Consider the following 15,993-nt stretch of genomic DNA (forward strand, 5'->3'; position numbering starts at 1 on the left):
CAGACTCCGATAGGATAGGAGGAAGGAAGGAAGGAAGGAAGGAAGGAAGAAAGGAAGGAAGGAAGGAAGGAAGGAAGGAAGGAAGGAATGAAGGAAGGAAGGAAGGAAGGAAGGAAGGAAGGAAGGAAGGAAGGAAGGAAGGAAGGAAGGAAGGAAGGAAGGAAGGAGGAAGGAAGAAGGAAGGAAGGAAGGAAGGAAGGAAGGAAGGAAGGAAGGAAGGAAGAAGGAAGGAAGGAAGGAAGGGGAGAGGTGGAGAGAAAATACGCTGCCCAGCAGAGCGCAACAATGACGATAGGAAGAATACCATCAAGACCACAACACACACCAACCACCCTAACAACAACAACAACACCCACAAAACAATGTGGTTTACATGGCAACAACCGAAAGTCCCAAAGGCAACAGGAAGGTAATAAGACAGTGCTTCAAGCACTAATGTATTGCGAAGTGGAGCTGTGCCATTCACTAGTTAGCCTACTGGTACGGTTGGGGTAAATTCCAATCCAACTCAGTCAATTGCTCAATAATTCAGGATTCACTTCATGAATTGAACAATTCAATCACATTTATTTCATGAGCTGAAATGCCATTCATTCCGCAAATATACGGAATTTAAATGGATTTGTCCCACAACCCTTGTTACTTCTGTAGTTCAGGACCATGTTTTAGCTAAGCATGGAATCTATTGGTACCTGACTGTTCTGTATTCAACAACATAACATTGCTGCCTTGGCAGGAGAACGAGTTGGCTAAGGTGGCAAATGCATAAATAGCTAGCCAGGCTAGTTGGGAGAGTGTTCAGCAACAGGTGAATGTACCATGCCATATTGCATACTTCAACTAAGCTTTGGACCTATTGGGACACAATCTTTAGTAGTTCTTTCCTGCAGTCAAATTATCTAGTGGCCTCATAGGTGGAATATTATATATATATTTTTTTATAATTTCATAATTAATAAACATAATTTAAAAAACTGTTTTGTTATATTTATATTATATTTCAGTCTTCTGTGATGTATATAAAGTGTAATATTAGGAAGCAAACTCAAAATAATATACATTTGAACTCTATATCTGACATGGTACAGGTGTCTTCTATTTTCAAGCCCATAACCATGTGTGTACTTAAGACTATCAAGAGGACACTCTCTCCTGATTTAGCCCACTGCAGTAAAAGGTTAAACAATGTTACATTGTTGCCTAGGCAAGACAGCAATTAGTTGGCTTATATGCAGGTGGCACAACTGGCTAGTTGGGACACACAGGTGAACTAATAATTTCTGTAGTCAACAACATTACATTGTCGCCTTAACAAATGAATCAGTTGGCTAATACAAGATGGGCTAGTTGGGACAGCGTTGGGACAGCGTTGGGACAGCGTTGGGTAAAGAGAGAGCATGTGTTAGTACCATGCGCAGGTAGTTCATCAGGCTGGTGCCGTGCTGCCAGATCTGAGGAGTGGTGCAGCTGAGCGGCTTCACTCCAATCTCCTGACTCCGGTTGAGCTCACGCACCGCCCCCACCACCACATGCACCGCATCAAACATAAGAGCCGACGACAGCTGTGGGAGAGAGAGAGAGAGAGAGAGAGAGAGAGAGAGAGAGAGAGAGAGAGAGAGAGAGAGAGAGAGAGAGAGAGAGAGAGAGAGGGGAGGGAAGCAGAGAATAAGAGGATAGTTGATACAAATGTGAGAGAGAGTAAGAAAGACATAGGGAGGGAGGGAAGGAAAGCGAGAGAAGGAAAGACAGAAAAAGAGAGAAAGATGTGAGGCAGGCATGAAGCTCGAGATAGAGAAAGAAAGACAAAAAGAGTAAGAAACGTTGGGATAGATGTAACGCTACTCAGTCAACAAGGTGGCACTGTGGTCCGTGCCAAAGCTGTGTGATTCAATCAAACCTTAAAGGGATACTTCAGGATTTTGGATATGAGGCCTTTTATCTACTTCCTCAGAGTCAGATTAACTCGTGTATATCCTTTTTATGTCTCTGTGTCTCGTATGAAGGAAGTTAGAGGTAGTTTTGCGAGCCAATGCTAACAAGCATTAGCGCAATGACTGAAAGTCTATGGGTATCAGATACCCATAGGATACCCATAGACTTCTAGTCATTGCGCTAAGGCTAGTTAGCAATTGTGATAGTGCTAGTTAGCAACTTCCTTCAAACTGCACGCAGAGACATAAAAATGGTATCTATGTGTTCATCTGACTAGATAAAGAGCCTCATTGCCATAATGCCAACGTATCCCTTTAAAAAGGAATGACATCTGGTCAGGCATCAGTCAACCTGGCAGAGTGTGAATAACGCAGATCGTGAGTGACAGCATGACAATATGTGTACTTTGACTGGCAGTTTGACCGTGTCAAAAGGAATAGTGATAAAGTCTGTCTATCAGAGGAGGCTGGTGGGAGGATCTATAGGAGGACGGGCTCATTGTAATGGCTGGATTGGAATTAACGGAGTCAAACATGTGGTTTCAATATGTTTGATGGGTTTGATACCGTTCCATTCCAGCCATTACAAAGAGCCCGTCCTCCTATAGCTCGTCCCACCAGCCTCCTCCGCTGTGTATGACCTAGAAATGTACGCGTAAAGGTGTGGCATTGCACGTACGAGTAAGTGTATGAGTGAGAATGTAGAATTGGATGTCATTATACTGTTATAGTATAAAATATATAATACTATATCAGTATAAGTTATCATAGTCGAGAGTATACGGGTAACAGCACGTGGATAACTTAGCAGTAGAGAGTACACAAGAAACATACTTAGCTGACCGTATATGAGTAAATTACTGTAGCAGTATATGAGTGACAGCAGTAACAGTATGTGACAGTGTATGAGAAAATGATATGAGTAACAAGTATACAGTGAGGGAAAAAAGTATTTCATCCCCTGCTGATTTTGTACGTTTGCCCACTGACAAAGAAATGATCAGTCTATAATTTTAATGGTAGGTTTATTTGAACAGTGAGAGACAGAATAACAACAAAACAATCCAGAAAAACGCATGTCAAAAATGTTATAAATTGATTTGCATTTTAATGAGGGAAATAAGTATTTGACCCCTCTGCAAAACATGACTTAGTACTTGGTGGCAAAACCCTTGTTGGCAATCACAGAGGTCAGACGTTTCTTGTAGTTGGCCACCAGGTTTACACACGTCTCAGGAGGGATTCTGTCCCACTTCTCTTTGCAGATCTTTTCCAAGTCATTAAGGTTTCGAGGCTGACGTTTGGCAACTCGAACCTTCAGCTCCCTCCACAGATTTTCTATGGGATGAAGGTCTGGAGACTGGCTAGGCCACTCCACGACCTTAATGTGCTTCTTCTTGAGCCACTCCTTTGTTGCCTTGGCCGTGTGTTTTGGGTCATTGTCATGCTGGAATACCCATCCACGACCCATTTTCAATGCCCTGGCTGAGGGAATGAGGTTCTCACCCAAGATTTGACGGTACATGGCCCCGTCCATCATCCCTTTGATGCGGTGAAGTTGTCCTGTCCCCTTAGCAGAAAAACACCCCCAAAGCATAATGTTTCCACCTCCATGTTTGATGGTGGAGATGGTGTTCTTGGGGTCATAGGCAGCATTCCTCCTCCTCCAAACATGGCGAGTTGAGTTGATGCCAAAGAGCTCCATTTTGGTCTCATCTGACCACAACACTTTCACCCAGTTGTCCTCTGAATCATTCAGATGTTCATTGGCAAACTTCAGACGGGCATGTATATGTGCTTTCTTGAGCAGGGGGATCTTGCGGGCGCTGCAGGATTTCAGTCCTTCACGGCGTAGTGTGTTACCAATTGTTTTCTTGGTGACTATGGTCCCAGCTGCCTTGAGATCATTGACAAGAACCTCCCATGTAGTTCTGGGCTGATTCCTCACCGTTCTCATGATCATTGCAACTCCACGAGGTGAGATCTTGCATGGAGCCCCAGGCCGAGGGAGATTGACAGTTCTTTTGTGTTTCTTCCATTTGCGAATAATCGCAACAACTGTTGTCACCTTCTTACCAAGCTGCTTGGCGATGGTCTTGTAGCCCATTCCAGCCTTGTGTAGGTCTACAATCTTGTCCCTGACATCCTTGGAGAGTTTGGAATCTGATTGATTGATTGCTTCTGTGGACAGGTGTCTTTTATACAGGTAACAAGCTGAGATTAGGAGCATTCCCTTTAAGAGTGTGTTCCTAATCTCAGCTCGTTACCTGTATAAAAGACACCTGGGAGCCAGAAATCTTTCTGATTGAGAGGGGGTCAAATACTTATTTCCCTCATTCATATGCAAATCAATTTCTAAAATTTCTGACATGCGTTTTTCTGGATTTTGTTGTTGTTATTCTGTCTCTCACTGTTCAAATAATAAACCTACTATTAAAATTATGGACTGATCATTTCTTTGTCAGTGGGCAAACGTACAAAATCAGCAGGGGATCAAATACCTTTCCCCCTCACTGTATGAGTGTTATTAAATAATTAGTATATGAGTGACAGTAAGACTACACAATATATGAGTGTTTGAAGAAGATATGAGTTACAGTATATGAGAGTATATGAGTACAGTATATGAAAGAGAGTGAGTATGAGTATGAGTGTTAGTCACAGTAATAGTGTATGAGTACAACCACATACAAGGATTCCGGTTCTCACCGACGGGCCGGGGTAGGGGCTGAGGTCACAGCCCTCCCTCCAGGACAGGTTGAGACTCCTGATGAACTCCAGGTAGAAGGGATGGCTGCTGTTGAGCATGGAGAAACCTACGATGTTGGATTGGTCATCCACCACGTCGTCCAATCGCAGCAGGGGAAAGTCCTGATTGACAAAAGAGGGAGGGAGGGGCTCGGGAGTTAGTTTAATATCAGCAGGAGAAAGTCCTGATTGACACAAGAAGGTGGGAGGGGCTTGGGAGTGAACAATCTGAGAGAGCTAGCTAAACCATACAGGTAGGGGAAAATGTTAGTGTTTTCCCCCTCCCCAGTCATGTCAATTAAATGATTGTTCAACAGTGAGCAGTGGAGGCTCCTAAGAGGAGGAAGGGGAGGACCATCCTCCTCAGTGAATTTCACCAAAACAAAAATGGTATTACATTGAAAAAGTGATCCTTTTTAAATAAAACTACACTAAATATATTCACGTCACCAAATAATTGATTAAAACACACTGTTTTGCAATGAAGGTCTACAGTAGCCTCACCAGCACTCTGTAGGGTAGCACCATGGTGTAGCTGGAGGACAGCTAGCTTCCGTCCTCCTCTTGGTATATTGACTTCCATACAAAACCTAGGAGGCCCTTGGTTTTCTAACCCCTTCCATAGACTTACACAGTAATTATGACAACTTCCGGAGGATGTCCTCCAACCTATCAGAGCTCTTGCGGCATGAACTGACATGTTGTCCACCCAATCAAAGGATCAGAGAATGAATCTAGTACTGAAAGCATAAGCTACAGCTAGCTAGCACTGCAGTGCATAAAATGTTATGAGTAGTTGACTCAAAGAGAGATAAAGACAATAGTTGAACAGTTTTGAACAAATTAATTTCTTCAAAAATGAAGGAGAAGCAAGAGAGAGAGAGATTGTCATTTTTTCACTTTCAGTTTCAGTTTCACTTACTTAGCTAGCAAATGTAGCTAGCTAGTTTAATTACTCAAACACCCGGCTCAAACAGAGGGATGCTATCTAGCTGGCTATGACTATCCAACACAACACTGAAACTCTTCCAAGTCAAGGTAAGCTTTTGGTTTTATTAATATATTGCCTAACTGCTTACACTGTAACGTTACTGCATGATTGTAGCGGGTTTACTAACGCATTAGTTCTATTAGCTATGTTGACTAGGATGTTACTTTGGCAAATATGGGGACAACGATGTAGGCTGTGTGTAGCAGTTATGACATGGTTTGGCTTGGAAAGGTTTTTCGCCTGGCCACATAAAGCTGATGTGTTGTTCATTGAAGTCCACAAACGAAGGGAAAAGGTGAGAGGAGGAGAGTGCATAAAGGTGAGAAGGAATACAACATGGCTGCTATGAAAGTGAACTGTGTTTATGCATGATCAGGGATGTGTATTCCTTCTGCCGATTCTGTTGAAAAACCTTTCTTAAACGGAAGCAAATGAAACGGGGATAAAAATACCTGAATTTGTCCAATAGAAACTCTCATTTGCAACTATTGGACTAATGATTACACCCAAGATAAACTAGTTGCAGGCAAGAGTGTGCAAGGAGGTATTGAATGTGTCACTGTTTGTCCATGCGTCACTGTCTGTCATCGCAAAATTCTCTCGACCTGTGTGCACCTATGTTGTATACTTTCATTCATAGGCGAGTTTGTAGAAACCTCATGATGGGTATAGGGAAAATGTTTGTATCATGCTATAGCCTAAACCTATCATTGTTACATTGAACTGAGTGAATGGAATATGAATGACAGTCATCCAACATGCTGTAATAGAAATAAGGCCATGCTCATGAACGGCATTGACCGCCACTGACAGTGAGGTATGAGATAGCAGTGTGGAATAGGGGTAGAAAAGGGTAGTAAGTAAGTACATCTTTCTTCTTTTTTAAAATCATTTTGAAATACAGCATATCTGAAATACGGCTCTGGAAAAGTTGATTGCAGTTGGACAACAGTAGCAACGGTACCACAGCGTCTCACAGTAGCTGAATACAGTAAGGAGACCATGGTCCAATACAGGGACAACGTTTTGGTGCCCGGAGGCAGGACACCAATGGTTCTAGTTCCAGACAGTAGAGCGGCGTGCCATTCAGCTATGAAACTGAAAAGGGTCATGATTTTGAGATTTCTGGTCCCTCTCCAATGTTCAGGGAACTGCCGTTTTTCCCATGGGTGTGTGAGGCGTGCACCCCTTGTAAGTACCACAGCAAAAATGCCCTGCACTGTAGACGGGACGGGATAAGATGTAGAAGATATTACTAGCTATGTAAGTCACCTCGCACAAGGGCATGCGCCGGGCACAGAAATAATGATGACAAGCGATGCACTCCCATCATGCATTTCAGATGAGGTCTGCCGCGATAGCCGTCCACAGGCCGAGCAGACAGGATTGTGGGTAGGGTACGGAGAGGGAGAGGAGGAGAATTTTGATTGGTATGCTCTTACCATTGTGGTGAGTATGTACTTGTAAAACGCTGATGTCATCCCCAGTTCTGATGCCTGAGGGGTGGAAAAGGAGAGAGGGGGGGGGGGCATTGTAACAGTGCTGATACACTGAATTGCACTGGACTGTGGGTGATGCAGTAACTTTATCATATGGCATTCAGGTAACACGTTTGCTAGCTTTAGACACATGAGCAGGTGTTTAGCATGTAGAGCTTTGACCTTGAAAGCTAACAGCGCATATCCGCTATTTTTGACAGTTTATTACACGTGCATACACATAGCATACGTGAACACTACATCTAGCGTTTACATAGCTTACAGTACTGGCGCCACTGGTAGTACCACCAGTAGACTACAGAATAGAATAATACATCATTTCAAAGCATACATATATAATGTGCCTTCTGGCCACAATATTGAGTAGGATAAATGGTGCTATGTGTTATACTGCAGAGAATGACATTGAGCTGGGCAAGGCGAACCTACATAAGGATCTGCTAATACATTAATAATTCATACATAGCAGATTCATAAGCAGCGCTTAAGCATTTATTGAATGTAATAAATGCTCATGTCAACACCTTCAAGTAGATGAATTATATCATGGTAACATCACTATGATACAATTATCAACTTGACATAAGCATTTATGGAATGTTTATGTACTGCTTGCAAATGTGTTATGTATGAGTTATACATGTGTTATGAAGTCCTGATGTAGCTCTAGGTAATCTTCAAATAAAGTGCTACATGATTCTTTGAAAGATTTTAAACTACATTATAAACTGGATAGTTCGAGCCCTGAATGCTGATTGGCTGACATCCGTGGTATATCAGACCGTATACCACGGGTATGACAAAACAGTTATTTGTACTGCTCTAATTACCTAGGTAACCAGTTTATAATAGCAATAAGGCACCTTGGAGGTTTGTGGTATATGGCCAATATACCACGGCTAAGGGCTGTATCCAGGCACTCTGCGTTGCGTCATGTTTGAACAGCCCTTAGCCGTGGTATATTGGCCATACTGTGTACCACACCCCCTTGGACCTTATTGCTTAAATATATAATACTAATATATGCCGTTTAGCAGGACCTATATCCAAAGCGACTTACAGTCATGCGTGCATATATTTTACGTACGGGTTGTCCCGAGAATCAAATCAACTATGCTGGCATTGCAAGCGCCTTGCTCTTTCACCTGAGCTACAGAGGACCACACTGTTGTTAGTTGTCTTTGTGACTGTAGCCTGGTGAGGGTCCTGACCTTTCTGAGGATGAGGTAGGAGATGGAAGCATTGGCGTCGATGATGATAGTAGCCACTTTATCGTCTCTAATCTCCTTTAGCAGGGGGGTGGGGTCCAGGCTTTCGTCCAGCATCCTAACGGACAGTGTTTCCCGGGAGATCAGGAAGCGCCGGACCAGCTCCTCCAATCGCAGCAGGCCTACGGGGTGGAGGCGGAGCACTTCAGAGGCTTGATGAAACACATACTTTGTGATACCTCAACCAAACAGTACTATAGCACTGTATTGCTATTTCAAAATACATTTTGATTACTGCTATCGGAAAAAACATGATATTTTGCTCTATTTCTCTGTCCCCCCATCACTTTATATTATGTTGGGTAGTAACTTTAAAACTACTTTGGTAACCAGAAGGTAATTGTACATGTCTAGATGGTGCTGTTAACACATATTTTCACATTCTCTGTTACCAGTATGTTTAATCAGATATTTAGGTGAGGTGTGTAACAAAAGGTATCATTTGAGCTACAAGAAGGATTTCTGAACGTGTTAAATTGTTTCACTTTTTCCTTAAATGAATGAGGAGGACCATCCTCATCTTCGTCCCTGGACAGAAAGTACATGTCCATCTTTACTTCCTACCCCTTTTTATAACATTCAGTGACCAGTGAGTTACTCTATCCAAAACCAAGTCTATCACAAGCCTGACCTTGATAATCGCAACAATAGGGTGACTGGAATTGAACTGGGCCTTGAACAGGGAACAGACAAACCAATACAGTGGAAAAATAGCCGACTGGAAAATAAAACAAGAAAAACCAAGGGAAGAGGAAAGAATAGACACCATTTTGCGAAAGAACGTTACACGGAGCGCAGACCAGACCAGCCAAGTGGAAAACAGTGGGCTCCATAAAGCGGGAGGGTGGCGCGGACTGTTAAAAGATGCATTCGGCACACCCAACCTTGGCCTAGACCTGAGCAGTCGAGTAGAGCAGCAGCTCATAAGTGGAAGGCATAATCCACTCTGGAGGGGAACTGGGCTAATCCACCACCTGGACTGGCTGGGCGGCTGCACTCTGTGTGCAGGGGACCCTGGAGCGCAGGAGGACTGATGGGAGGGTGATAGAGGGGTAGTATGAATGGCTTCGAGCTACTGGAGTACTTTTGTACAGTTCAGGGTCTTTGTTGGAGTTGTATTACTTGGAGAGAGGAGCATCAGACCAATGCAAAATGACACGCACTACTGCTCTGGTGAAGCTTCAGGGGCATTGGCTGTACGCTGACAAGTCTAACGCGTCAAAACACATACACAATACATGAACCTCAACAAATAGCGATGCACTACTTGAACCTACTTGGACTACTTGAACCGGCTAAATAAAGGATTACGTGAGCATGGAGGCGGCAGGTAGCCTAGTGGTTAAGAGCATTGGGCCAGTAACCGAAAGGTCGCTGGTTTGAATTCCAGAGCCGACTAGGTGAAAAATCTGTCGATGTGCCCTTAAGCAAGGCACTTAACCCTAATTGCTCATGTTAGTCGCTCTGGATAAGAGCATCTGCTAAATGACTCAAATGTAAACATGCACATTGAGGAAAACAGCAAAGCAGGGCATCTCATTTGACAACGTATACAATGTATAATTTCTTATACACTCTCCACCCTCACACAGGTGATACCGCAACAATAGGCAAGGTCTAGAAGCATGAGACAAACGCAGTATCCAACACCCTGCACTCGCACTCAACCTTCGCTCAGATCAAACCGTAACCGTGGAGAGTTGATGTATGGAGGTAAAGGAAATAGACTGTACACTCTTAGAAAAAAGGGTTCCAAAAGGGTTCTTCAGGTGTCCCCATAGGAGAACCCTTTTTGGTTCCAGGTAGAACCACTTTTGGTTACAGGTAGAACCCTTTTTGGTTCCATGTAAAATATTATGTGGAAAGGGTTCTACCTGGAACCCAAAATGGTTCAACCTGGAACCAAAAATGGTTCAAAGGACCATTTTAGGTTCTAGATAGCACCTTTTTTGGTTCCAGATAGAACACTTTTGGGTTCCATGTAGAACCCTTTCCACAAAATGTGTACGTAGGGAGGTATCGTAGTACGGAATTATACAAGTAGGGAACTATAGGAACATGAATGCAGTATCAGACACCCTGAGGCATACACTCACACTCTGCCTTGGCGCAGATGAGGCTGGCGGTGGGATAGCTGAAAGAGCGGAGGATGGCCCCTATAGCCAGGCTCAGGTCCTCGTTGCTGGGGTAGAGGCTGACCGAGGCGAAGCGGAGGTATGGTAGTTTGGGCGTCTCCTCCGGGCCCACCTTCACATGAGGGATCTGAGACAGCAGGCAACATAAGGTGTTATAAATGCACTTTTAGGCATTACGAACTGGTCATGGGAAGTGTTCATAATTGTTTATGTGAGTATGTTATAAAAGGATGGTCATGTATGATAATAACAGATTATTATTATCATACTTGTGTATACTATAATAAGCTAAATTATTATTATCATATCATACACAAAGAGTAAAGGAAGGGAGAGGAAGGGGTTGGGTGGTAAATGAAAGGCCCAGTGCAGTCAAAATGATGTTTTTCCTGTGTTTTGTATCATATTGTACAACAGCTGATGAAACTAACACTGTAAAAGTGGGAAAACATTTGATTGGGGATATTTCCTGATAGTTGCTGGTTGAAAATATAATCTACACAGGACCTTCTAATCAGCAGGTTTTGCATGGGTGGAGTTTTGGCTTGCCTGGTGACATCACCAGGCAGTATAAGTTCATATAGACCAATAACAAAGTGAGTTTAAAACTTCTGCCAATAACAGCTAGTTTTCAGATTACATATCTCTCCCCCTTCCCCTTGTCACTCAGACCACTCCCAGACAGTCCTAGCAAAATCCTTGCTTGAGAACTATTACAGTAAGGTAATTATTTGATATAGAGATAAAAACGGCTGCATTGGGCATTTAAGCATTCAAGCTTTAACCCTGGACATTATTATCATGCTCTGTCCATCACATTGACATATTCAACCTAATTCAACCCAACAAAGCAAAAGCTGTTTTTATACTGGTATTTCATCCATAGAATACTCCAAGGTAAACAGGCTACATTTTTTCACATTTGCATTTTCTTCCTATGGCGAGATTTTAAACCCTGTTTGACTTAATCTGGCTAAGGGCCAGGTCTGAAATGTTTCGCCCCTGGGATGAGATGCTGCTTGGCCCGTACTGAAATAAAGTGTGTAATGTGAATTTTTTGGTTGAAAATGCCTGAAGAGATTTCCATTAGTAGATGATTGACAGCATCCAGTTGCAGATTTATATGACGAGAGATCGTCATCTAACCATGGTTTAAGACTGATTCATTATCGTAGCTAGTGAACGAAGGAGTATTAACCAGGTCAAATCTCTGCATGACCGAAGTGTGACCATGCAGGTTCGAACTGAATGAGCCACAGTTAACTCATTACAGAGTTCACTAAACTATGACCGAGAGAGGTCAGAGAGGACATTTCCTAGAGTGGTGTTGGCTGTGTCCCAACATGAACTGTTTCCACGTCTCCTCTCCCTTATATCCACTGACCTGAAAGGACTTAAAACATATGCCGTTTAGCAGAGGCTTTTTCCCAAAGCAAACACCATCATTAAGTTTGCTAATGACACGACAGTGGTAGGCATGATCACCGACAACTATGAGACGGCCAAAAGGGAGAAGGTCAGAGAACTGGCAGTGTGGTGCCAGGACAACAACCTCTCCCTCAATGTGATCAAGACAAAGGAGCTGATCGTGGACTACAGGAAAAGGCGGGCCGAACAGGACCCCATTAACATCGACGGGGCTGTAGTGGAGCGGGTTGAGAGTTTCAAGTTCCTTGGTGTCCACATCACCAACGAACCATCAAGGTCCAAACACACCAAGACAGTCGTGAAGACACGACAAAACCTTTTCCCCCTCAGGAGACTGAAAAGATTTGGCATGGGTCCCCAGATCCTCAAAAAGTTCTACAGCTGCACCATCAAGAGCATCCTGACCAGTTGCATCACCGCCTGATATGGCAACTACTCGGCATCTGACCGTAAGGCGCTACAGAGGGTAGTGCATACGGCCCAGTACATCACTGGGGCCAAGCTTCCTGCCACCCAGGACCTATATAATTGGCGGTGTCAGAGGAAAGCCCATAAAATTGTCAGAGACTCCAGTCACCCAAGTCATAGACTGTTGTCTCTGCTACCGCACGGCAAGCGGTACCGGAGCGCCAAGTCTAGGACCAAAAGGCTCCTTAACAGCTTCTTCTCCCAAGCCATAAGACTGCTCAACAATTAATCAAATGGCCACCGGATTATTTACATTGACCCCCCTCCCCCCCTCCATTGGTTTTGTACACTGCTGCTAATCGCTGTTTATTATCTATGCATAGTCACTTCACCCCTACCTACTTGTACAAATTACCTCAACTAACCTGTACCCCCGCACACTGACTCGGTACCGGTACCCCCTGTAAAAAGCCTCATTACTGTGTTACTTTTATTATTTTTTACTTTAGTTTATTTGATCAATATTTTCTTAACTCTTCTTGAACTGCACTGTTGGTTAATGGCTTGTAAATAAGCATTTCATGGTAAGGTCTACACTTGTTGTATTTGGCTCATGTGACAAATAAAGTTTGATTTGAATTTATTGCAGTGCTACATACAGTCACCGGCCAGTTTATTAGGTACACCAACCGTTCATGAAAATGGATTGCTCCTACAGACAGTGAGTCACGTGGCCTTGGCTTGCTATATAAAGCAGGCAGACAGGCATCCATGCATTCAGTTACTGTTCAATTGAACGTTAGAATGGGCAAAACGAGTGGCAGTCCCATAGGCGAAAACAGCTCTTTGATGAGAGAGGTCAAAGGAGAATGGCAAGAATTGTGTAAGCTAACAGGCGGGCCAAAAACAGAAAAATAACAGCGCCGTACAACATTGGAGAGTACATTTCCTTAATATGTAACCCCAGCAGGATAGGTATAAACAAAATGTCCGAAACCTATCCTGTCCTTTCAATGATCGGTAATCATCCAGTAAGCAGACAAGTAGTGGAGTAGTGGTTTATGGGAGTATGGGGATATAGTATGAGTAACAGTGTGAATGTGGTTTAGAGGACATAACTAGCTCACCTCCTTCTCCCCACAGATGTGACTGACAGTTGACCCTGAGGCAGGACTGGAGGCGGGGCCAATCACAGAGACCACCCCCTTCGGCAATATCTGACACACTGAGACAGAGGGAGAGAGAGAGAGAGAGAGACAGAGACAGAGACAGAGACAGAGACAGACAGACAGACAGACAGACAGACAATTTACCAGCAAGACGGAAGAGTCAATGTCTTGGACGAGGTCCAGTTCTTGGATGATATATCAAATTAAGAGTCAATGCCGGACACTTTTGATTAATTGGAGCCATAACGGCAATCTAAATCCTCACTCTGTCTATTGGAGATGAGTGTTATTATTCTGTTCAGAAAAACCTGCTCTCCCAGATCCAAGACAGATCAGCAATGTGTGTGTGTATCAGTGGAGGCTGTTGAGGGGAGGAAGGGGCACAATAATGGCTGGAACGAAGTGAATGGAATGCCATCAAACCATGTGTTTGATGTATTTGATACCATTCCACTTATTCTGCTCCAGCCATTACCACAAGCCCATCCTCCCCAATTAAGGTGCCACCAACCTCCTGTGGTGTGTATGTGTGTGTGTGTGTGTGTGTGTGTGTGTGTGTGTGTGTGTGTGTGTTTGCACGTGAATACTTGTGGATCACTCACTGTTTAAAGAGCAACTGTTAACACCCACTACCATATTGCCTCCCTTTGTGATGGTGGGAGTACAAAAGGCTATAACGTGAAAAAGAATGATCTTGGACACACACACTTAGCTTACTCGGTCAATTCGTCCTTCTCCAAGACAATAACTTCTGTCGGCGGTACACTGTAAGTGTGTGAGTGTATGTCGGTGTAACTCATGTGATGAGTAACCATGCCTGCGATCAGAAGACTTGCATTAGCTCCTCTGAGATAATGTCTTGTCTTTAGCTCAGAGGGCTAACAGTCTTGTGGCTCTCAGGAGATTTTGGTTTGAACCCAATCTGTCAAATTTGTACGAGTAAAGTATCTATCCAGATATAGTTGACAGTAAGTGGAACATTGGCATTAGCTCAGGATTCGACCTGGGTTTGAAACCCGTCGGTCACATTTGAATGAATAAAATGTCTATCCAGCTCAATTTAGAAAATAATGGTTTGTACTAATCATGCTTACTGGTATCGGTGGTGTCGTACTGTGAGTCCTTCTGCAGCTCGAAGATGTCCACCTCCACCCGGGCTCTGGACTGGCCCTCAAAAATACTGTTAATGTTCTCCCTGGCCAGGGCCAGCGCTAGCCGCTCCCCTCGCCCACACACCGACTGGTCGTCCAAAATGGCCGCTGGGGGGATAAATAGAACGATAGAAAGATAGACGAGAAGATAAAGGAGCATGAAAAACCAGACCCGGGGGCAGATGGATTCAAATCCACTGTTGGGTTTTGTCGTTCCTTTCAAAATAAGTCTATCTGATCTATGTTCCAATAAGGCTGACCTTTTGACTAACATTCAACCCATCTGCGAAATGGATGACAGGGGTGAGTCACAGAGAATCACACAGGCTAGAGCCATTTTCAAGGAAAGGTTATTCAGGGGGAAAAGTGGACAACCTGTCGTCTGACATTTAGGAGGATCACTGAATGATGATCACATCGGTGAAGTCAGCGAGATGTACATAACCAAATGAGTTCATCAATTATTCTATCATCCTTATGGTAACGACCCTTGTTTACATTACAATTACTGATGAATGAGGCATTCTCTGATCCAAGCCTTATCTTCCTGATCTTCAATTAGCCTACAGTATGTGTATCCATGGAGACATTGATAGAACAATGTACTGTAAACAGTACTGTACTGCACTGCAGCTTCCTGTGCTAGCAGACACTCTTACTGACACTCTTACTGACAGTTGTTGCTGCTTCGCGTGATGTATTGTTGTCTCTACCTTCTTGCCCTTTGTGCTGTTGTCTGTGCCCAATAATGTTTGTACCATGTTTTGTGCTGCTACCATGTGGTGCTGCTGCCGTGTTGTGTTGCTACCATGCTGTGTTTTCATGTCCTCTTGTCCTGTGTTCTGTCCTATATTTTTTATTTAATTTTTAATTTTTAATCCCATCCCCCGTCCCCACAGGAGGCCTTTTGCCTTCTGGTAGGCCGTCATTGTAAATAAGAATGTGTTCTTAACAGACTTGCCTAGATAAATAAAGGTTAAAAATATATATACATATGGTAAATATGATGAACTATAATCGCATTAATCAAAATGGCAAGTCAATAACCACAATCAGTTGGTAAAGACATTGAGGAGTAGATGGCCTTGTCAGCCATGATGATGTGATCCCATCGCACACGTTCGGTCATCACTAGTTACCACAGCCACAAAGGCATATACCCTGCCTATTTCTACAATTTATCTTCATACAATTTGATTTTAAACCTAACCTTAACCACACTGCTAACCTTATCCCTAACCTTAACCTTAAATTAAGACCAAATA

At 43.4% G+C, this 15,993-nt stretch overlaps 1 protein-coding gene across 1 annotated transcript in view; it reads right to left on the reverse strand.

Moving 5' to 3' along the window:
* The window catches only part of LOC106588418 (glutamate receptor ionotropic, kainate 5), a 34,510-nt gene that overhangs the window by 15,926 nt on the left and 2,591 nt on the right, over positions 1–15,993 (reverse strand). The window contains exons 2-8 of the mRNA XM_014177375.3: positions 14,672–14,836; positions 13,536–13,633; positions 10,534–10,699; positions 8,381–8,559; positions 7,113–7,166; positions 4,641–4,802; positions 1,410–1,562 (exon numbers count right to left, since the gene is read on the reverse strand). Of these exons, the coding sequence (XP_014032850.1) occupies positions 1,410–1,562; positions 4,641–4,802; positions 7,113–7,166; positions 8,381–8,559; positions 10,534–10,699; positions 13,536–13,633; positions 14,672–14,836 (977 nt within the window). The remainder of the gene's footprint in view (positions 1–1,409; positions 1,563–4,640; positions 4,803–7,112; positions 7,167–8,380; positions 8,560–10,533; positions 10,700–13,535; positions 13,634–14,671; positions 14,837–15,993) is intronic.

The sequence above is a fragment of the Salmo salar genome, chromosome 27, assembly GCF_965601325.2.
Source record: "Salmo salar chromosome 27, fSalSal1, whole genome shotgun sequence".
In the NCBI taxonomy this organism is placed as follows: domain Eukaryota; kingdom Metazoa; phylum Chordata; class Actinopteri; order Salmoniformes; family Salmonidae; genus Salmo; species Salmo salar.